This window comes from Mobula hypostoma, chromosome 8 (assembly GCF_963921235.1).
Source record: "Mobula hypostoma chromosome 8, sMobHyp1.1, whole genome shotgun sequence".
NCBI classification, from domain to species: domain Eukaryota; kingdom Metazoa; phylum Chordata; class Chondrichthyes; order Myliobatiformes; family Myliobatidae; genus Mobula; species Mobula hypostoma.
This window is the reverse complement of record NC_086104.1, coordinates 21,152,800-21,175,746: the sequence shown is the minus strand read 5'-3', so window position 1 is coordinate 21,175,746 and position 22,947 is coordinate 21,152,800. Positions and strand designations below refer to the sequence as shown.

Genomic DNA, 22,947 nt, shown 5'->3' with positions numbered 1-22,947 from the left:
GAGAAGCATTAGACAAGGGTACGTTTTCTCCCCTGATTTATTTAATGTGTACAGTGAAGCAATATTACAAAAAATAAGAGACATCTTGGGAATCAAAGTTGGCGGTGAAAACATCAATAATTTCAGATATGCAGATGACACTGTGTTAATTGCAAGTATGGAGGAAGAACTACAAAACTTAATTGATATAGTTGTTGAAGAAAGTCAAAAAATGGGTCTATCTATCAATTGCGAAAAGACAGAATATATGGTGATATCCAAAAAGAAGGAGAATTCTATCTGCAGGCTGAAAATAAACGGGGAAGACATAAAACAAATACAGAACTTTTGCTACTTAGGAAGCTGGGTGAGATCAGATGGCAGGTGCGATGTGGACATCAAAAGAAAAATAGGGATGGCAAAGGACACCTTTATGAGAATGAAGAGTATACTGACCAATACTAAACTAGGCATGACGACCTGCCTCAGAGTACTGAAATGTTTCATTTATCCAGTTATGTTATATGGCTCAGAATGGACAATATCTAGTAACATGGGGAAACAAATTGAAGCAGCAGAGATGTGGATTTTGAGGAGGATGCAAAGAATATCATGGATGAAACGAATATCTAACGAGGATGTCATGAATAGAGCAAGCACAAAAAGAGAAATAATGTATGGGATCATGAAAAGGCAACGTAACTTCATTGGACATATGATTAGAAAAGAGGAGTTAGAATGCATGATAATTATGGGAAAGACTGAAGGGAAGAAAGCAAGAGGAAGACAAAGACAAATGATGATGGAGACAGCAGCCAGAGAATTGGGGAAATGAATACAAATGAATTGATCCACTTGACCCAAAACAGGAGTGTGTGGGCCATGGCAGTCAAAGCTCAAACTGGGCACAGCACCTGATGATGATGATGATGTCAAATTGTCAGCTTCCATAATGCTTGTAAAGTTTTGAAAAATTCTTTCGGATCTATAAATTATATTGATCCGCACAACTCCTGTTGCCTCCAAATTCAGAGACTGATCATGTTTACCCAGACAGTCATTGAACTCACTGCTAAAGCCCAAACAAAGATAGAGTTTTAAACAATGTGATAGGGTGATGTAGATCAGAGTGAGTTCTGACCACAAAGCTATTCTGGAAGACCTTTGACAGCTGACATCCCAAATTTTGCTATCTATCAAGGTGTTAAAAATTTACAATGTTTACAAATGGCTCTATAGAATGTTGAACACCACAGGAATGTTGTGCAATGTTGTGCCGATCCACATTGCTAAATCAAAAAAGTCCCAAAAAAAATCTCTCCTACCTGCACAAAGTCCATCTTCCTCATATTCATGTGTCCATCTCAGGGTCTCTTAAAAACCTCTAATATATTTACCTCTACCACCATACCAGGCAGGACATTCCAGGCATCCACCACTATGAGTAAAGAACGTCCCCCTCACATCCCCTTTGAACGTACCCCCTCTCACCTTCAATGCATGCCCTCTGGTATTGGGCATTTCTATTTTGAGAAAAAGATACTTCCTATCTACTCTATCTATTCCTCTCATAATCTTATAAATCCCTATCAGATCTCTGCTCAGCCTTCGTCACTTCGAATAAAACAACACAAGATTGTCCAGCCTCTCATGATAGCACATGCCCTCTAAACCAGGCAGCATCCTGGTAAACCTCTTCTGAACCCTCTCCAAAGCCTCAATATCCTTCCTATAGTGGAGTGACCAGAAATGTATGCAATACTCCAGATGTAGCCTAACATAACCTCTTGATGTTTGAACTCAGTGCCTTGTCTAATAAAAACAAGCATTCCATAAGCCTTATTAGTCACCCTATTAACCTGTGTAGCCATTTTCATGGAACTATGGACCCCAAGATCTCTCAGCTCAGCAACACTATTAAGGGTCTTGCCTTTAACAGTGTACTGTCTCCTTGCATTTGCCTTACCAAAGTGCAACACCTTACACATTTATCTGGGTTAAACTCTATCTGCCATTTCTCTGCCCATGTCTGCAAATGATCTATATCGCACTGTATTCATTACTAGTCTTCTACAATATCCTCAACTCCATCAATCTTGGTGTCATCCACAAATTTACTAACCCTCTACATTGTCATCCAGGTCATTTATAAACATACAAACAGCAGAGGTCACAGCACAGATCCCTGTGGAACACCACTAATTACAGACCTCCAGCTTGAATAAGTCCCTTTAACCACTACCCTCTGCCTTCTATGTGCTTGGCACTGGCCAAGAACTTTTCATGGTCCCTCCTGGCTTTCCAAATTCCCTTATTTAGTTCTTTTCTGGCTTCTCTATCTTCTTCATGTGCTCTGTTCTTTTTCCTTCTTGACTAAATTCATCGCCTCTGTGGACATCTAAGGTTCTCTTATATTTCCATCACTGTCCTTCCTTCTAGCAGAACATACCTTCCCTGTACTCTGTGCAATTGATCTTTAAACACACTCTACATGACTGATGCTGAAAAATAGTAAGGGGAGTATGATCAGGACTCGACAGTTATTGGCACCTATGTTGAAAAATGACAGCAACATCCAGCAAAGTCCAAACAATTATAGCAATGATAGTTTGTCTTAAAAGTACTTATTCAGGTGTGAACCAGTGGTAAGGATGACATCTCTGCAAAACTGTTATTTGTCAACATCTACAGTGCAGAATTCTGTGCAAGCATCTTAATACATGATGTATTACTAGAAGTTATGAATGTTAACAATCCATAACTGGACAATGTTAAATGGAGGAAAAGATACTGTCCAGAACTTAATGGAAGTTTTTGTGCACTGTTTTGTTGCCTGATTTGCAAAGCAACAATGGTGGCGCTTTAAAGGTAATTTGTTGTTTGGGGAAAACATATTCATGGTATGAAAGGTGCCATATTAATACACCTTCTTCATTGCCACACTACAAAATAATGTCAGTGACTTGCACCTTGTATTTAGGAAATTTAACAATTGCTTAGATTCTTGAAATATCTTCTTTCACAGGCTATGTTGCATGCTTGCTACTTTGAGCACTGTCCCATTTGGTAATTGATTTAATATTGCCACATGTATCATGAAACAATAAAAAGTTTTTGTTTGCATGTCATCTAGACAGATCATTCAATACATAAGTACATCAAAGTAGCTTTAAAGGAAAGCAAAAACAAAAACAAAAGGCAGGCACTCTGTGAGCCACATGGAGAGGATATTGATAGGCTCACAGAGTGCATCACTGATTACATCAACTTCTGTGTGGACCGCAATGTTCCGACAAGAACCATCCTTTGTTATTCAAATAACAAGCCATGGGTGACAAAGGGCATTAAGGACATCCTGAACGCTAAAAAGAGGGCGTTTAGAGATGGAAATAGGGAGGAGCTAAGGGCAATACAGAGTGACCTGAAAGCCAGGATCAGGGAGGCTAAAGACAGGTACAGGAGGAAGCTTGAGTAGAAACTCCAGCAGAACAACATGAGAGAGGTCTGGAGGGGGATGAGGACCATCACTGGGTTCTGGCAAACTAGCAACAGAGGAGCGGAAGGCAGTGTGGACAGGGCCAATGAACTTAACCTGTTCTTTAACAGATTTGACAGTGTGGCCCCTGCCCATCCCACACATGAGCCATCTTTTGTCGGCCCCCAACCAACACATATTCCACTCTCCCCTCCTACCCCTCCTCACAGTCCCCTACCCTGCTCTCATGACTATATCCCTTCCCCACACGAAACCACCACGGTGGGCTTCACAGCTCTACAGGTGAGAAGACAGCTGAAACGTCTCAACCCAAGCAAGGCTGCAGGACCGGATGGTGTCAGTACCAGGGTGCTCAAAGCCTGTGCCCCTCAGCTATGTGGAGTACTTCGCCATGTATTCAACCTGAGCCTGAGGCTCCAGAGGGTTCCTGTATTGTGGAAGATGTCCTGCCTCGTCCTTGTGCCGAAGACACCGCGCCCCAGCGGCCTCAATGACTACAGACCGGTGGCATTGACCTCCCACATCATGAAGACCCTGGAGAGACTTGTTCTGGAGCTGCTCCGGCCTATGGTCAGGCCACACTTAGATCCCCTCCAGTTCGCCTACCAGCCCCAACTAGGAGTTGAGGATGCCATCGTCTTCCTGCTGAACTGTGTCTACACACACTAATCTTGTCATCTTCAGAAGTTTTCTGATGACTCTGCCATAGTTGGATGCATCAGCAAGTGAGAAGAGGCTGAGTACAGGGCTACGGTAGGAAACTTTGTCACATGGTGTGAGCAGAATTATCTGCAGCTTAATATGAAAAAGACTAAGGAGCTGGTGGTAGACCTGAGGAGAGCTAAGGTACCGGTGACCCCTGTTTCCATCCAGCGGGTCAGTGTGGACATGGTGGAGGATTACAAATACCTGGGGATACGAATTGACAATAAACTGGACTGGTCAAAGAACACTGAGACTATCTACAAGAAGGGTCAGAGCCGTCTCTATTTCATGAGGAGACTGAGGTCCCTTAACATCTGCCGGACGATGCTGAGGATGTTCTACGAGTCTGTGGTGGCCAGTGCTATCATGTTTGCTGTTGTGTGCTGGGGCAGCAGGCTGAGGGTGGCAGACACCAACAGAATCGACAAACTCATTCGTAAGGCTAGTGATGTTGTGGGGATGGAACTGGACTCTCTGACGGTGGTGTCTGAAAAGAGGATGCTGTGTAAGTTGCACGCCATCTTGGTCAATGTCTCCCATCCACTACATAATGTACTGGGTGGGCACAGGAGTACATTCAGCCAGAGACTCATTCCACTGAGATGCAGCACAGAGCGTCATAGGAAGTCATTCCTGCCAGTGGCCATCAAACTTTACAACTCCTCCCTCGGAGGGTCAGACATCCTGAGCCAATAGGCTGGTCCTGGACTTATTTCATAATTTACTGGCATAACTTACATATTACTATTTAACTATTTATGGTTCTATTACTATTTATTATTTATGGAGCAACTGTAACGAAAACCAATTTCCCCCGGAATTAATAAAGTATGACTATGACTATGAATGCAATATTCAAAGTTCAAAGTAAATTTATTACCAAAGTATGTACTGTGTATTAGTGTTACAGTGATAGGGAAGGTGCGGTGCAAGTGGATCAATAAAGTAGAAGGGCCATGATGAGGCAGATTCTGAGATCAAGATTTCATTTCTTGCATACAACTGTTCAAGGGTGTTATAACAGCTGGATAGAAGTTCTCCTTGAGCCTTTTGTATCTTCTGGCCGATGGAAAGGGGTGAGGGGGGCGTGAAGAAAGAATGTTGAGAGGGATTCTTGTTGATGCTGGCTGTTTTTCTGAGGCGGGGGAAGTCAATAGATGAGAGGCTGTTTTCCATCTAAATCAGACTGCATTCACAACTCTGAAATTTCTTGCAGTCTTGTGTATAGCAGTTATCATACCAAGATCTGATACATCTTGATAGGTTTCTATGGCACATCTGTAAAAATTGGTGAGGGCCATCAACAATATACAAAATTTTCTCAGCTTTCTGAGGAAGTAGAGGTGCTAGTATGTTTTCTTGGCATAGCATCCACAGTGACAGACCAGGACAAACTGTTGGAGATATTTACACCAAGGAACTTGAAGGTCTCAATCATCCTCACCTCAGCACCATTGATACAGAGACAGGGGTGTTCAGAATGCAATGTTGCTGGTAGTTTTATTAATTCTACCGGAGCGAAAGCATTTTACTACTCAGGGTAAAAGAGAGGCAAAACTGAGCAGGCATGTGACGTCAGCCAGTAGAGCGGGAAAAGTTTTAAAAAAAGACCGCCATATCCAGCGGGCAGAGGAGTGAGAGGTGGCAGAGTGATAGGGCTTTGGCTCAACGGGCTTAGGCGGTAATGAGGTGAGGTAGGTTTACCTGTGTTAATTGCGGAAAAGAAGTAGAGTGTGTGTGAGGCGGGTTTTCTGTGCTCGGTGTCAGATGTGGGAGGTCCTGGAGTCACCCAGCCTCCCAGATGGTCATATCTGCACCCGGTGCGTCGAGCTGCAGCTCCTAAGGGACCGCGTTAGGGAACTGGAGATGCAGCTCGATGACCTTCGTCTGGTCGGGGAGAGCGAGGAGTTGATAGAAAGAAGTTATAGACAGGTGGTCATACCGGGGCCAGACAAGTGGGTCACAGTCAAGAGAGGGAAGGGGAAGTGTCAGGTACTAGAGAGTACCCCTGTGGCTGTACCCCTTGACAATAAGTACTCCTGTTTGAGTACTGTTGGGGGAGACAGCCTACTTGGGGGAAGCAACAGTGGCCGTGCCTCTGGCATAGAGTCCGGCCCTGTGGCTCAGAAGGGTAGGGAAAGGAAGAGGAAGGCAGTAGTAATAGGGAACTCTATAGTGAGGGGGTCAGATAGGTGATTCTGTGGATGCCGGAAAGAAACTCGGATAGTAGTTTGCCTCCCAGGTTCCAGGGTCCAGGATGTTTCAGATCGCGTCCACAATATCCTGCAGTGGGAGGGAGAACAGCCTGAAGTCGTGGTACATATTGGTACCAACGACATAGGTAGGAAAAGGGAAGAGATCCTGAAAAAAGACTACAGGGAGTTAGGAAGGAAGTTGAGAAGCAGGACCTCAAAGGTAGTCATCTCGGGATTATTGCCTGTGCCATGCGACAGTGCATATAGGAATAGAATGAGGGAGAGGATAAATGCGTGGCTGAGGTATTGGAGCAGGGGGCAGGGATTCAGATTTCTGGATCATTGGGACCTCTTTTTGGGGCAGGTGTGACCTTTACAAAGAGGACAGGTTGCACTTGAATCCCAGGGGGACCAACATCCTGGTGGGGAGGTTAGCTAAGGCTATTGGGGAGAGTTTAAACTAGAATTGTTGGGGGGTGGGAACCGAACTGAAGAGACTGGGGAAGAGGCGGTTGGCTCACAAATAGAGAAAGCTTGGAGACAGTGCGTGAGGGAGGATAGGCAGGTGATAGAGAAGGGATGTGCTCAGACGGACGGTTTGAGATATGTCTATTTTAATTCAAGGAGTATTATGAACAAAGCGGATGAGCTTAGAACGTGGATCAGTACTTGGAGCTATGATGTGGTGGCCATTACAGAGACTTGGATGGCTCAGAGACAGGAATGGTTACTTCAAGTGCTGGGTTTTAGATGTTTCAGAAAGGACAGGGAGGGAGGCAAAAGAGGTGGGGGCATGGCACTGTTGATCAGAGATAGTGTCACAGCTGCAGAAAAGGTGGACGTCATGGAGTGATTGTCTACCGGGTCTCTGTGTGTGGAGGTTAGGTACAGGAAGGGGTCAATAACTTTACTGGGTGTTTTTTATAGGCCGCCCAATATTAACAGGGATATAGAGGAGCAGATAGGGAAACAGATCCTGGAAAGGTGTAATAATAACAGAGTTGTCGTGATGGGAGATTTTAAATTCCCAAATATCGATTAGCATCTCCTTAGAGCAAGGGGTTTAGATGGGGTGGAGTTTGTTAGGTGTGTTCAGGAAGGTTTCTTGACACAATATGTAGATAAGCCTACAAGAGGAGAGGTTGTACTTGATTTGGTATTGGGAAATGAACCTGGTCAGGTGTCAGATCTCTCAGTGGGAGAGCATTTTGGAGATAGTGATCATAATTGTATCTCCTTTACAATAGCATTGGAGAGAGATAGGAACAGACAAGTTAGAAAAGCATTTCATTGGAGTATGGGGAATTATGAAGCTATCAGGCAGGAAATTGGAAGCCTAAATTGGGAACAGATGTTCTCGGGGAAAAGTACGGAAGGAATGTGCCAAATGTTCAGGGGAAATTTTTGTGGAGTTCTGCATAGGTGCATTCCAATGAGACAGGGAAGTTATGGGAGGGTACAAGAACTGTGGTATACATGGGCTGTAATAAATCTAGTCAAGAAGAAAAGAAAAGCTTACAAAAGGTTCAGAGAGCTAGGTAATGTTAGAGATCTAGAAGATTATAAGGCTAACAGGAAGGAGCTTAAAAGGAAATTAGGAGAGCCAGACGGGGCCATGAGAAGGCCTTGGCGGGCAGGATTAAGGAAAACTCCAAGGCATTCTACAAGTACGTGAAGAGCAAGAGGACAAGACGTGAAAGAATAGGACCTATCAAGTGTGACAGTGGGGAAGCTTGTATGGAACCGAAGGAAATAGCAGAGGTACTTAATGAATAACTTACTTCAGTATTCACTGTGGAAAAGGATTTTGGTGATTGTAGTGATGACTTGCAGCAGACTGAAAAGCTTGAGCATGTTGATATTAAGAAAGAGGATGTGCTGGAGCTTTTGGAAAGCATCAAGTTGGATAAGTCACTGGGACCGGATGAGATGTACCCCTGGCTACTGTGGGAGGCGAGGGAGGAGGTTGCTGAGCCTCTGGCGATTATCTTTGATTCATCAATGGGGACAAGAGAGGTTCCGGAGGATTGGAGGGTTGCGGATGTTGTTCCTTTATTGAAGAAAGGGAGTAGAGATAGCCCGGGAAATTGTAGACCAGTGAGTCTTACTTCAGTGGTTGGTAAGTTGATGGAGAAGATCCTGAGGGGCAGGATTTATGAACATTTGGAGAGGTATAATATGATTAGGAATAGTCAGCATGGCTTTGTCAAGGGCAGGTCATGCCTTACGAGCCTGATTGAACTTTTTGAGGATGTGACTAAACGCCTTGATGAAGGAAGAGCAGTAGATGTAGTGTATATGGATTTCAGCAAGGCATTTGATGAGGTACCCTATGCAATAAGGTACCCTCTTATTGAGAAAGTAAGGAGGCATGGGTTCCAAGGAGACATTGCTTTGTGGATCCAGAACTGGCTTTCCCACAGAAGACAAAGAGTGGTAGTAGACAGGTCATGTTCTGCATGAAGGTCGGTGACCAGTGGTGTGCCTCAGGGATCTGTTCCGGGACCCTTACTCTTCGTGATTTTTATAAATGACCTGGATGAGGAAGTGGTGGGATGGGTTAGTAAGTTTGCTGATGACACAAAGGTTGGAGGTGTTGTGGATAGTGTGGAGGGCTGTCAGAGCTTACAGCGGGACATTGATAGGATGCAAAACTGGGCTGAGAAGTGGCAGATGGAGTTCAACCCAGATAAGTGTGAAGTGGTTCATTTTGGTAGGTCAAATATGATGGCAGAATATAGTATTAATGGTAAGACTCTTGGCAGTGTGGAGGATCAGAGGGATCTTGGGGTCCGAATCCATAGGATGCTCAAAGCAGCTGCACAGGTTGACTCTGTGGTTAAGAAGTCATACGGTGTATTGGCCTTCATTAATCGTGGAATTGAATTTAGGAGTCGAGAAGTACGGTAATGTTGCAGCTATATAAGACCCTGGTCAGACCCCACTTGGAGTACTGTGCTCAGTTCTGGTTACCTCACTACAGGAAGGATGTGGAAGCCATAGAAAGGGTGCAGAGGAGATTTACAAGGATGTTGCCTGGATTGGGGAGCATGCATTATGAGAATAGGTTGAGTGAACTCCGCCTTTTCTCCTTGGGGCGATGGAGGATGAGAGGTGACCTGATAGAGGTGTATAAGATGATGAGAGGCATTGATCGTGTGGATAGTCAGAGGCTTTTTCCCAGGGCTGAAATGGTTGCCACAAGAGGGCACAGGTTTAAGGTGCTGGGGAGTAGGTACAGAGGAGATGTCAGGGGTATGTTTTTTACGCAGAGAGTGGTGAGTGCATCGAATGGGCTGCCAGCAATGGTGGTGGAGACGAATATGATAGGGTCTTTTAAGAGACTTTTGGATAGGTACATGGAGCTTAGAAAAATAGAGGGCTATGGGTAAGCCTAGTAATTTCTAAGGTAGGGAAATGTTTGGCACGACTTTGAGGGCCGAAGGGCCTGTATTGTGCTGTAGGTTTTCTATGTTTCTATGTTTCATTCAAATGTTTTCTATATGCTCCATGCACATGCATAGTGCTTTTTGGGCCACATACCAGTGACACGTGCTGTTAAAATAAATGTCAGGACAAGAATATAGCCAGCAATTTTCTGATAGACTGTAAATATTTATATTAATACATTTATCCTTCTCTATCCACAGATTGAAAAATACCCTATTCAAGCTACAGATCACAGTGTTTGCATCAAAGGTATCTTCACTAAAAAACACATCTGCAATTCTCACCTAGCATAATAATATAATCGCAATGTGTTTTACATAAAATTCAGATTGTCTTTTTTTTGCATAATCAGCATGTTTGAATATCATTATATTATATCAGCAGCAACGTCAAACTTAATGCTAGCTGAATATCCTAGGACAAAGAAATGTACCACTTTAAAATCATTCATCTTGAAATTGTGCTGTGATATTAGTTTAGTTAACAATATTTTAAAATAAAGACATTAACCTATTAAATAAATCTTTGATTTAAAATAAATGAGTCAGGACCTTGATAATGAGGGAAGAAGTTTCATGATTCGACTGATAAGCTTATTTAAAATAATGTGCTATCAGTGCTGCTTGAGTTTTCTTTCTCACTGTTGCACAATTGATGGAGGACCTGTTTTAATGTTCAGATAGCTTTTCAGTTTTTACTTTTGATAATATGTGTTGTGTATTCCATGATTCTCTGATAATATGAAGCGGGACAGAGACATCATGTATAGAACTAGACAGTGCATTATCAAGAACATTAATAGAATTTAATTTTTCAAAAGGGAAATTGTACATTTTTCCAAACAAATCTGGAAATACATGTTAAGTTCAGAATTGTTTTGCTAAACAATCAGAGTATTAATTTGGAGGTTAAAAATTACATAAAGCTAACGAGATTCTGAGTTCCCAACTGAAAGAAAATCTTGCATTTATTTTTCACCTTTGTGACCTACAGAAGTCCCTAGTGTAGGTAATGTAGCAGTAAACTTGCTTACAACAACCCCTGCAACGAATTATGCAATAATAGCAAGAAAAGCTATTCTATGAGATATCTTGACAGAGTGATAAATACTGACCAAGAATTACCTCACCACACTTCACCAAAATTATTCCAGTATATTTTATGTCCCTCTGAAAGGGAAGGCAAAACTTCAGTTTATTGCTTCATTCAAGTGGCACCCTGCCCAGTGTTATAGACTATATGACCATAAGATATAGGAGCAGATTTAAGCCATTTGACCCAGCGAGTTTGCTCCACCATTTCATCATGGCTGATTCATTTTCCCTCTCAGCCCCAATCTCCTGCCTTCTCCCTGTATGGCTTCATGCCCTGACCAATCAAGCATCTATCAACCTCGGTCTTAAATATACATAAAGACTTGGCCTCCTCTGCCACCTGTGGTAACAAATTCCACAGACTCGCCATTTTCTGGCTAATGAAATTCCTCCTCATCGCCCTTACAAAAGGACAGCCCTCTATTCTGAGGCTCTGTCCTCTTCACATCCATTCTGTCAAGGCCTTTCAACATTGAATAGGTTTTAATTGGATTACTTCTTATTCTTCTGAATTCCAGTGAATACAGGCCCTTAGCCATCAAACACTCTTCATGTAACAAGCCTTTCAATCCTGAATTCATTTTTGTGAACCTCTTTTGAACTCTCTCCAGTGTCGGCACATCTTTTCTAAGGTAAGGCGCCCAGAACTGCTCACAATACTCCAAGTGAGGCCTCATTAGTGCTTCAAAAAGCCTCAACATTACATTCTTGCTTTTATATTCTAGTCTCTTGAAATGAATACAAACACCGCATTTGCCTTTCTCACTACCAACTCAACCTGCAAATTAACCTTTTGGGAATCATGCACAAGGATTCCCTTTACGCTCAGACTTTTGAATTTTTTTCTCCACTTAGAAAATAGTCTATCTTTTTATTTTTTTCTACCAAAATGCATGGCCATACACTTCCCAACACTATATTCCATCTGCCAAATGTTTGCCCATTCTCCTATTCTGTCTAAGTCTTTCTGTATCATCTGTTCTTCCTCAAAACTACCTGCCCCTCCACCTGTCTTCATATTATCTGCAAACTTTGCAATAAAGCCATCAATTCCATCATCCAGGTCATTAACACTTAACACAAAAATAAGTCCCAACACAGAACCCTGTGGAATACAGTCACCAGCAGCCAACCCGAAAAGGCTCCCTTTATTCCCACTCACTGCCTCCTGCAAGTCAGCCATTGCTCTATCCCTGCTGGTACCTTTCCTGTAATACCATGGGCTCTTAACTTGTTAAGCCGTCTCATGTGTGGCAGCTAGTTAAAGGCCTTCTGAAAATCCAAGTACACAACATCCACGAATTCTCCTTTGTCTATCCTGCTTGTTGTTTCTTTAAAGAATTCCAACAGATTTGTTAGGCAAGATTTCCCTTGAGGAAACAATGCCGACAACAGCCGATTTTATCGTGTGCCTCCAAGTACCCTGAGACCTCCTTAGTAATCAACATCTTCCCAACCACTGAGGTCAGACTAACTGGCCTATAATTTCCTTTCTTCTGCCTCTCCCCCTTCTTGAAGAGTGGAGTGACATTTGCAATTTTCAGTCCTCTGGAACCATTCCAGAATCTAATGATTCTTGAAATATCATTACTAATGCCTCCACTATCTCTTTCACCATCTCTTTTTGAACCCTGGGGTGTACACCATCTGGTCCAGATGACTTATCTATCTTCAGACCTTTCTGTTTCCCAAGGACCTTCTCTCTAGTAATGGCAATTTCACACACTTCTGATCCCAGACACCTTTGAACTTCCAGCATACTGCTTATGTCTTACACAATGAAGACTGATGCAAAATACTTGTTCAGTTCATCTGCCATTCCCTTGTCCCCATGATTACCTCTCCAACATCATTTTCTAGTGGTCCAATATCCACTCTTTCCTTTCTTGTACACTTTATGTATCTGAAGAAACTTTTGGTATCCTCTTTAGTATTATTGTCTAGTTTATTTTTGTGTTCCATTTTTTCCTTCTTAATGACTTTTTTAGGTGTCTCCTGTTGCCTTTTAAAAGCTTCCCAATCCTCTAACTTCCCACTAATTTTTGCTTTATTATATGCCCTCTTTTTGGCTTTGACTTATCTGTTAGCCACAGTCATGTCATCTTTCCTTTAGAATACTTCTTCCTCTTTGGGATGTATATATCTTGTGCCATCCAAATTGCTTCCAGAAGTTCCAGCCATTGCTGCTCTGCCGTCATCCCTGTCGGTGCTCTTTTCCAGTCAATTCTGGTCAACTCCTTTCTCGTGCCTCTGTAATTTCCTTTACTCCACTATAAAACTGATATATCTGACTTTACCTTCTCCTTCTCAAATTCAAAGATGTATTCAATCAAATTATGATCACTTGCCCCTAAGGGTTCTTTTACATTAAGCTCTCTAACCAATTTTATTTCAGTGCACAAAACCCAATCCAGAGTAGCTGATCCCTGGTGGGCTCAACCACGAGCTGCTCTAAAAAGCCATCTCACAGACATTCTAGAAATTCCTACTCTTGGGATCCAGTACCAATTTGATTTTCCCAAACTACCTGCGTATTGAAATCCCCCATGACTATTGTAACATTGCCCTTTTGCCATGCGTTTTCTATCTCCTATTATAATTTGTAGACCACATCCTTACTAGTTTGGGGATCTGTATACATCAATCCCATCAGGGTCTTTTTACCCTTGAAGTTCCTTAGCTGCACCCACAACGATTTAACACCTTCTGCCCCATGTCTCCTCTTTTTAATGATTTGATTTCATTTTTTACCAACAGAGCCACACCATCTCCTCTGCCTTCCTGCCTGTCCTTTTGATATAATGTGTATCCTTGGACATTAAGCATCCAGCTATAATCTTCTTTTATCCATGATTCAGTGAGTCCCATTACATCAGGCATTCCAATCTGTAACTATGCTACAAGTTTATCTAACTTATACTGTATACTGAGTGCATTCAGATATAACTCGTTCAGTCCTGTATTCACCCTTTTCAATTTTGTCTGCCTTTTATATTGCAACTCATCCTGTTGACTGCAATTTTGCCCGATCATCAGCCTCTCCTTGCCAGGAGTCTCACTACACATTGCTTCTGTTTGTAAACTAACTACCTCATCCTCAGCACTACCACTTCAGTTTTCATCCCCCTACCAAATTAGTTTAAACCCTCATTATAGCACACGCTCTGCTTGAATTTAAAAATAAGCCCACCAGTGTTTCTCTTACATAAAGGAGATAGAGAGCCCAGTGACGTGGTGTCATGACCAACCTCTCCCTCAAAGTCAGCAAAACAAAGCGCTAATCATTGATTTCAGGAATGATAGTGCACGAGCTCCTGTTTACAACAATGGTGCTGAAGTCAAGGAGTTTCTTGGAGTTAACATCACTAATACTGTCCTAGTTCCACGATGTTGATGCTAATGCCAGGAAAGCTCACCAGTGCTTCTACTTCTACTGGAGGTGAAAAAACTTTGATATGACCCCTTTAACCCTCACCAATGTTTATCTATGTGCTGTAGAGTGCATCCTATATGGCCAAGTTTTAATGAGTGAGGCAATATACAGTATAGAGGACCCTTTTCAGAATGATGCAACATTGGATCTCTTTGAGAATGGGGCAGGGTAAAAAGGGGCAGATAGGGAGTACTTTGGCTCTAGTGACTATAATTGTATTAGTTTTAAGATGGTATTGGTAAAGGATTGGTCAGGTCCACAGGAACAACATTGGAGTGAAAGCATGCTTAGGAAACTTGGCTGATGAAAGATATTGAAGCTCTGGTCAAGAAAAAGAAGGGAGCATACATAGAGTTTAGGAAGTCAGAATCAAGCAAATGACTATAAAAAGATTAGGAATACTCTTAAGAAGGATATCTGGAGGGCATAGGGCGTTTGAGATGGGTCTGGCAGGTAAAGTTAAGGAAAATCCAAGGAAGTTCCACGTCTATGTTAAGAGTAAAAGGGTGGTTAGAGAGAGAGAGAGAATAGGTCCTCTTCGAGATCAGCAATGTCCTGATCCACAGGGGATGTATGGGACCTCTTATAAATATTTCTCCTCTGTGTTTACTGAGGAGAAAATCATGGCTGTTCAAGAGATAAGGAAAACAAGTGGAGATGTTTTGGAGCCTATTCATATACCAGGAAGAGGCATCTGCAGCCTTACAGCACATTGAGGGGATAAACCCACAGGGCTTGACCAACTGCATCCTTGCACTTTGTGGAAAGCTAGAAAGGAAGTTGGGGAGGTCTGTGCAGAGCAGTTTGCTTCATCATTAGCCACTGCTGAACTTCTGAAAGATTAGAAGGTGTCTAATGTTGTTCCATTGTTTAAAAAGGATAACAAGGACATGTCAGGGAACAACAGACCAGTCAACCTGTCATCAGTAGTGGACAAGTTTTTGGAGGGCATTGTGAGGGTTAGAAGGAGTCTGATTAGGAGTCGGCATAGCTTTTTGTGTGAAAAACCAAACCTTTCAGAAGTTTTTTTTGAAAGGTAACCAAAAAATCAGGATAGAACAATTTTGATCACTGGGCCAAGGAGTGGCAAATGGATTTCAATGCAGATAAATATGGGATGATACATTTTGAAAAACCAAATCAGTAAAGACCTATTTATGAATGATAGGGAACTGGGGAGTATCATGGAACAGAGGGACTTAGGAGGACAGGTACACAGTTTATTGAAAGCAGTGTCACAGGGAGACAATCTGGTGAAAAAGCAATTTCATCAGTTAGGGCAGTGAGTATTGGAATTATGCTGCAGTTGCATAATTCATTGATGAGACTGCACTTTGAGCACTATGTACAGATTTGTTCACCATGTTATAGAATGGTGTGGTTAAATTAGAAAGAGTACAGAAAAGATGTACAAAGATGGGGCCAGGACTAAAGAGTCTGAGTGTTAGGGAGTTGCAGACCTGGCTAGGTCTTTATAACTTTGAATATAGGAAAATGAAGTGTGACCTTACAGAAATATTTACAATTATGAAAAGCAAAAATAAGGTGGAAGGTAACAGTCTTTTCCCTGGGGTAAGGGAGTGAAATACTAAGGGGCATAGATTTAGGGAGAGAGGGCAAAAATTTTAAAGGGCACTGGGAGACAACTTTTCGTCACAGAGGGTGGTGAACATATGGAACAAGCTGCCAGAAGAAATGTTTGAGGCAGGTCCAATAGTGTCATTTAGGAGCACTTGGATAGGTACATGGAGGGACAAAGCTTAGACGAATATGGGGCAAACACAGGAAATCGAGACTGGATGGGTGGGCACTGAGGTTGACACAGACAGGTAGGGAGGTAGGGACTGTATCTGTGCTGTATTACTCAATGACCCTATAGCACTAAAATAGAACAGACGGTGAGATATGAAATCTACAACAAGTTCTAGGTTCCTTTCCCACCTGTATTGAACCATCATTCATTATTTCTTATCATCTGTATTAATTTTGTCAGGCTTTGCCAATATGCAAAACTGAATGCACTAGCCTGCATGCTGTCACATTGTAGTGCAAAATATTGGAGCCCTACACTCCCCAATGCTTTGTCACTATATCATCTGCTTAGCAAAGATGTGTAAAATATAGCTCAATAATGTCATGGCAGTGTTTCTGGATTTTACTAAGAGAGGTGCATCAAGAAATATTTATTCCCTGTGTAATATATCTGAAGTTAGATGATGGTGAGGGGGGTGGATGTATTTCATTCTGAAGTTATTACAGTTTTGAGTAATGCCATCTTTCAGCATTTACTAATGCTCAATTAATATCATTGACAGGTGCTTCAGATCTCCCAGTACAGGATACAACAACTGTTAACCTGGAGCATTTAGTTGCAACGCCTTGGACAAGACGGGTAGAGACAAGTTTATCTCTGCTTTATTACCTTCTAAGTTAAAAGCTTATGCAAAGATTAAATTTCAAAGCATTCTGCCCTCAGCTTAGCCAGCATGTTGAAAAGATGCATTAATTCGAGTCTGCTCCACCATTCGATCAAGGCTGACCTATTTTCCCTCTCAACCCCATTCGCCTGCCTTTTCCCTATAACCTTTCCTTACGAATCAAAATGCTATCAACCTCCACTTTAAATATACCCAATGACTTGGCCTCTACAGCCGTCCGTAGAAATTAATTCCACAGATTCACCCCCCTCTGGCTAAAGAAATTCTTTTTCATCTCTGTACTCTGTGCCCCAGTCAGATTAGATTGACAACATCTCCTCCGCAATCTCCATCAGCACAGGTACACCACAAGGTTTGTGCTTCACCCCCTTCTCTACTCACTTTACATGTATGACTATGTGGCTAAGAAAGCACCAATGAAATATTCAAGTTTGTTGACGATACCACTGTCATTGGTTGAATCAAAGGTGGTGTCAAATCAGCATATAAGACGGAGTTTGAAGATTCGGTTGAGAGGTGCCACAACAGCAATTTCTTATTCAATGTGAGCAAGACCAAGGAGCTGTTTATTGACTTCAGGATGAGGAAACCAGTGGTCCACGAGCCAGTCCTCATTGGAGGTTCCAAGGTTGACAATTCAGCAACTTTAAATTTCTTGGTGTTATCAGTTCAGAGGACCTGTCCTGGTCCCAGCATGTACAGCAGCGCCTCTACTTCCTTAGGAATTTGTGAAGAGTTGGCATGACATCTAAAACTTCAACAAACTTCTATAGATGTGTATTGGAGAATACGCTGACTGGCTGCATCACAGCCTGGTATGGAAACACCAATGCCCTTGAACAGAAAATCCAATAAAAAGTGGCGGATGAGGCTCAGTCCACCCCAGCGTCGAGCACACCTATATGGAGTGTTGTCGCAGGAGAGCAGCATCCCTCATCAAGGACCTTCACCACCCAGGTCATTCTCTCTTCTCTCTGTTGTCATCAGGAAGAAGGTACAGGAGCCACAGAGGGGCAGAGAAATGGCCTTGATAAGGAGGAAGGAGCACCTTTTGTTCCTCATACAAAAATCTAATAGCAAACTAGTGTTTACACTGCCCTAACAATGGAAAACGTTGCCTAAGGATCCTTACATTACAGAAAATAAAGAAAATCTCTCACAGGAAACATGGGAGATCTTCCATTTTGATAAATATAAACTTTCCATTGACACTTGAAAATGGCATTTGGCTACAATGCTGAGCAGTAAAAACACCTATGTTAGACTTTTGTTTATTGGCTACACTGCCTACTTTATTGCTATAACTTTAAACAAATTCGTCTCCAAATTCCTAGACCTGGGACTCAATACCTCTCTTTGCAACTAGATCTTTGACTTCCTGACCCACAGAATGCAGTCAGTAAGCTTACGCAGCAACACCACCACGGTTATTCTCAGCACTGATGCCCCACCTTGGTTGTGTCCTTGGCTCCCTACTTTCACAACTGTGTGGCCAGATTCTGCTCTTACAAGTTTGTAGATGATACCACCACACAGGGCCTCAACTCAAATGACAATAAGTCAGAGTACAGGAAGGAGATAGAGAACCTACTGTCATGACAACAACCTTTCCAACAATGTCAAAAAAACAAAAGGTCTGGTCATTGACTTCAGGAAAGGGCAACGGTACACATGCTCCAAATTTGGTTTGTCCCCCATCAACCCCTACCAATTTTTATCAAAGCATCATAGGAAGCATCCTATCTGAATGCATTGTGGCTTGGTATGGCAACTGCTCTGCCTGGGACCACAGGAACTGCAGAGTTGTGAACACAACTCAGCTCAGCATGTCATGGAAACCAGTTTCCCATCTACGTACTGTGTGCTTGGTAAAGCAGCCAGCATAATCAAAGCCACCCCAGTCATTTTCCCTTCTGCCACCTCCCATCAGGCAGAAGTTAAAAAACCCTGAGAGCATGTGCCATCAGGCTCAAGGACAGCTTCTGTCCTAGTGTTATAAGACTATTAAACTGTTTCCTAGTATGATAAAATTGTCTACCTGCACTGCAGTTTGTCTGCAACAGTAGCACTTTATTCTGCACTTTTTCAAAACCTTGTATGACCTCAATGCACTGTTGTAATGAAATGATCTCTGTGAAAGATATCTAAGTCAAGTTTTTTATTGCGGTACATATGCCAATAAGAATAAACCAATCAATTTACCATTCTGACAACTTCCTTCCTTGTGTACCAATCTGTTTGTCAAATTTCTTTCCTTTTTTCTCTTAATTTTCACCTGATGAAAATGAAACCACTTTTGCTTTGCAGGATTTTGACTATTTAATTTTGACTGGGAATATGAGGGATTGTGGTTACTCATACCCATAATTTGGGTCAATCAAAGCTGAAGAGAAAGCACAGGAACAGGTCCTTTGACCCAGAATGTTGTGCCAGCCTAACTGAATTAGTAATCAAATGCCCACCAAACATCCCTTCTGCCTACAAAATGTCTATATCCTTTCATTTCATGCACATTCATGTGCCTATGAGCTATGTTCTTTGACCCCAAGATCCCTCTGCTCATTAGCACTGTTAAGGGTCTTTCCATTAACAAAGTACTGTCTTCTTATTTGATCTCCCAAAGTGGGAAGTTTCAAATTTGATCAGGTTAAATTATCTGCCATCTCTACGCCCATATCTGTAACTGATCTATGTTTCGCTGTTTGGCAGAGAGTTGTGGAGTATTTTCCATATGACTGTGGGAGAGATGCTTCTGGTCCTTTAATGTTCATTCTGAGTTATGAGTGTGATTATAAACTGATTCTTCCATGAATGAACAGCAACAGTTGAGATTCAGATCAATGTAGTTAAAAATCATACCAGAAACTAACTTAGATTTTATGCAATTATCAACTGAGTCAGCTGAAAGTAATAAAAACAGCACAGGGTGTGTAAAATTATTGCACTATATTGTCTATATGTTATTAATAAGTGTTGTTAAGTCATTCAGAAATGGCTCCCTTCAAATTTGTGAACAGCATTTTTGCCAGAATAACATTAGTATTTTGACTGCTCCACAGAATTTCTAAGTCCGTAGGTTTTTGCAGTTCAGTATTTGTCCCCAGATTACAGATCCATGTTGTACATGCTTACCATAATACTAACTTAATTGTTCTATAATTTCATGCAGCCTGAAGAGAATGAGAGTCTGCACATCGAAGGAGACTGTTTATCAGAAGGTAAAAGAACCATTTTTTTACAAGTCCATGGTCTTAAATATTAAATCTGTTTTTACTCAGGTTGTAATCAAGTGTCACATTATCAATTATAATTTAACAAACATTGCACTAAAAATATAAACCAAGTTTTGGTTAAACTACCAGTTACCCTCAATATTTCTTCTGCATTTTTTATTTTTTAATTTTTTATTTGTAGCTACCTAATTATTAGGTGGCTTGACTAATTTTTTGTATCATTCTCTGCATCCAAAGTTATAAACAAACTAGAGAGGACCATGGGTATAAAGTCTTAACCCCTTGTCCTGGAGTTGTGGAGAAACTTCTCCCTCAAGCAATGATTTTAGATGCCACTGGGGACGTAGGACACAGTAATCTTTGGGGGAATAACAACACATATTTGTTTCCAAATAACTAAGATGTTTTCAAGTGTGCTCACTAAGACCTTTCATACATCATGTGATGCATGTTTATTTCCTCCAACATTGGAAGCACAAGCACAGTTGCCCATCCATGTCAGGCAGGTATCTTGATAACTGCCTCAACGACAGACGTGCATATACAGATGGAGGCTATGCCAAAACCATGTTGTAACTCCGAGGCCTTTGACAACCAGTAACATTCATATTCATAGAAACCTCTGGGTCTGGAAAACATGTGATGCATTTTGGATTATAGTAGGGTGAATGTAATCAGGTCTATCTACAGATTATTTTAGTTACTATTGTTGCCATTGATGAAATATAAAGCACAAGAATTAGGAGCAGAATTAAGATTATACTGACACATTCAGATTCCTTATCCCATTTGAGCTCCTGTATGCATTTACAATCCAAGAGACCTGAAAAAGCAGTCATGATAAAGTGGGTGAGAACTAAAAATATTTAGTTATATATTTTTTTACTTTTACTGTAATTGATTTTCTCTCCTTTGCTTTCTGTTCTCTGCAGCTGCTAACTATCCCCTCAACAGATACAGTACATTGGGTGGAGTATTCAGAATTAGAATCAGGTTTAATATTATTGGCATGTGTCATGAAATTTGTTGTTTTGTGGCAGCAGCACACTGAAGTATATGGTAATAAAAACTATAAATTACATAAGCAGTATATACAAAAAATAAATTAAATAGTGCAAAAAGAGAGTGAAAAATACTGAGGAACTGTTCATGAGTTAATTGTCCATTCAGAAATCCGATGACAGAGCAGAAGAAGCTGTTCCTGAAACACTGAGTGTGTTTCGTCAGGCTCTTGTACCTCCTCCTTGACGAAAGCATAGTCTGTAATTTTCGATGTCAGTGTTTTTTAAAAAAAAATGAGAGGAACTTTGTACAGGGAGAATTTCTTGTTGAACTGCCTCAAAGTATAATAGGTCCAAATATTTCTGAAACTTTTTGGAATTATGAGAAGGCATCTATTTGCCACAATGAATGTGGGATAAGGGAAAGAGGGTTGGAACTTGGGAAAAGATCTAGACCCAGCAAACTCTCTTCCTGGTCCGTTGGAATTTTCAGAGAGTAAGCTCTGAATATGAGAGCGCGGAATATGCCAGAACTATAAGGCTTGTTAGATTGAAGCTTGAGTATTGTATATAGTTCTGCTCTCTGTGTTACAACATAGATGTGATTATACTAGAAGGGTTGCAGAAGAGATTTAGGAAGATGTTGCCAGAACTGGTAAATTGTAGCTATAAGGAAAGATTAGATAAGCTGGAGCAGAGATGAAGAAAACCTTGTTCAGACAGCAAATAGCATGAATCTGGAACTCACTGTCCTAACTGAGTGACAGAAAAAGCTGTGAATTTCTAAAATACGTGATCATGAAGTAGCAACTATTCGACAGCAGATTGCCAGAATGCTAAGAATATTTTACCACAACCAAGAGGAGCACCAGAAAAGCTAAGAATAACCCTGTGGTTTAGGTTATGTTGTTGTGATCTGAAAATCCCTCCCAAAACCCAGCAGCATGTGTTTAGCAGGTGTCCCATGAACTATTATCTATATTCAAGCCTAAATATTAAGTGCCTGTTTGAGGCGTTTTTCAGAAATCATTTTATTTTGTTTTCAGTGAATGACTTGATGCACACTTTCCATATGTTGTTTTCAGTGATAAATGTAGGTACTAGGAAATGTTGTGATGAGCAGTTTTCTAAAGCTATTCTTTACTTCTCACTTGCAGATATGAAAGACAGTAAATCATGCAAATATTGTCTAGAAACATGCAGGAACTCATTGTTAACTTCAACATGCATTACTCCTCCTTGCATTGGTGACATGATGAATGATGAAGATTTGTTATACACATTGAGGTTAAAGCTGGATCCACACCACCCAACCATCAAAAACTGGAGGAACTTTGCCAGCAAATGGGGCATGACCTATGATGAACTGTGTTTCTTGGAGCAGAAGCAACAAAGTCCAACTTTAGAATTCTTGCTGAAGAATAGCGACCGAACTGTAGCACAGTTGATAGAACTCTGCAGGTTTTATAAGAGGGTGGATGTATTGAAAGTGCTGGAGGCATGGGTAGAGAGAGAGTGGCCTAAACAGTGGCATACAAAATAAAACAAAGGTAAAAGTTTTTCTGCCAATTTGTGTCAATCATATATAGACAGATCTCTGATGTTTTGGTGCTTTTTAATGCTCAGTGCTAAAACTTTCACAAAGTGATAATTAGAATTGAGGAGCATTAGGAAGGGTGAAAGAATTGTGTGCACTTAAGTGTCTGTCTATTCATCTGCAACTCTGACTGTTCCTTTACCCTCTAAAAATGTAGTTCATTTTACATTGGAAACTTCAGGACAATCCAGACAGGCTGAATTTCTGGTAAGGCTGAATGTGTTTGTTTAGGTCTGAGAAACTTTGAAAATATTTTAAAATCATAATGGATTAAATGCTACTTTTCTGCATAAAACGTTGTTTTGCTGCTTGTTTTAAGCTATAAC

At 41.4% G+C, this 22,947-nt stretch overlaps 1 protein-coding gene across 1 annotated transcript in view; it reads left to right on the top strand.

Moving 5' to 3' along the window:
- Nucleotides 1–22,892, top strand: part of edaradd (EDAR-associated death domain) — a 95,272-nt gene extending 72,380 nt beyond the window's left edge. Inside the window, exons 4-7 of the mRNA XM_063054996.1 lie at nucleotides 10,026–10,074; nucleotides 16,668–16,744; nucleotides 19,960–20,008; nucleotides 22,182–22,892. Of these exons, the coding sequence (XP_062911066.1) occupies nucleotides 10,026–10,074; nucleotides 16,668–16,744; nucleotides 19,960–20,008; nucleotides 22,182–22,567 (561 nt within the window). The 3' untranslated portion in view covers nucleotides 22,568–22,892. The remainder of the gene's footprint in view (nucleotides 1–10,025; nucleotides 10,075–16,667; nucleotides 16,745–19,959; nucleotides 20,009–22,181) is intronic.
- The last annotated feature ends 55 nt before the right edge of the window (nucleotides 22,893–22,947 follow it).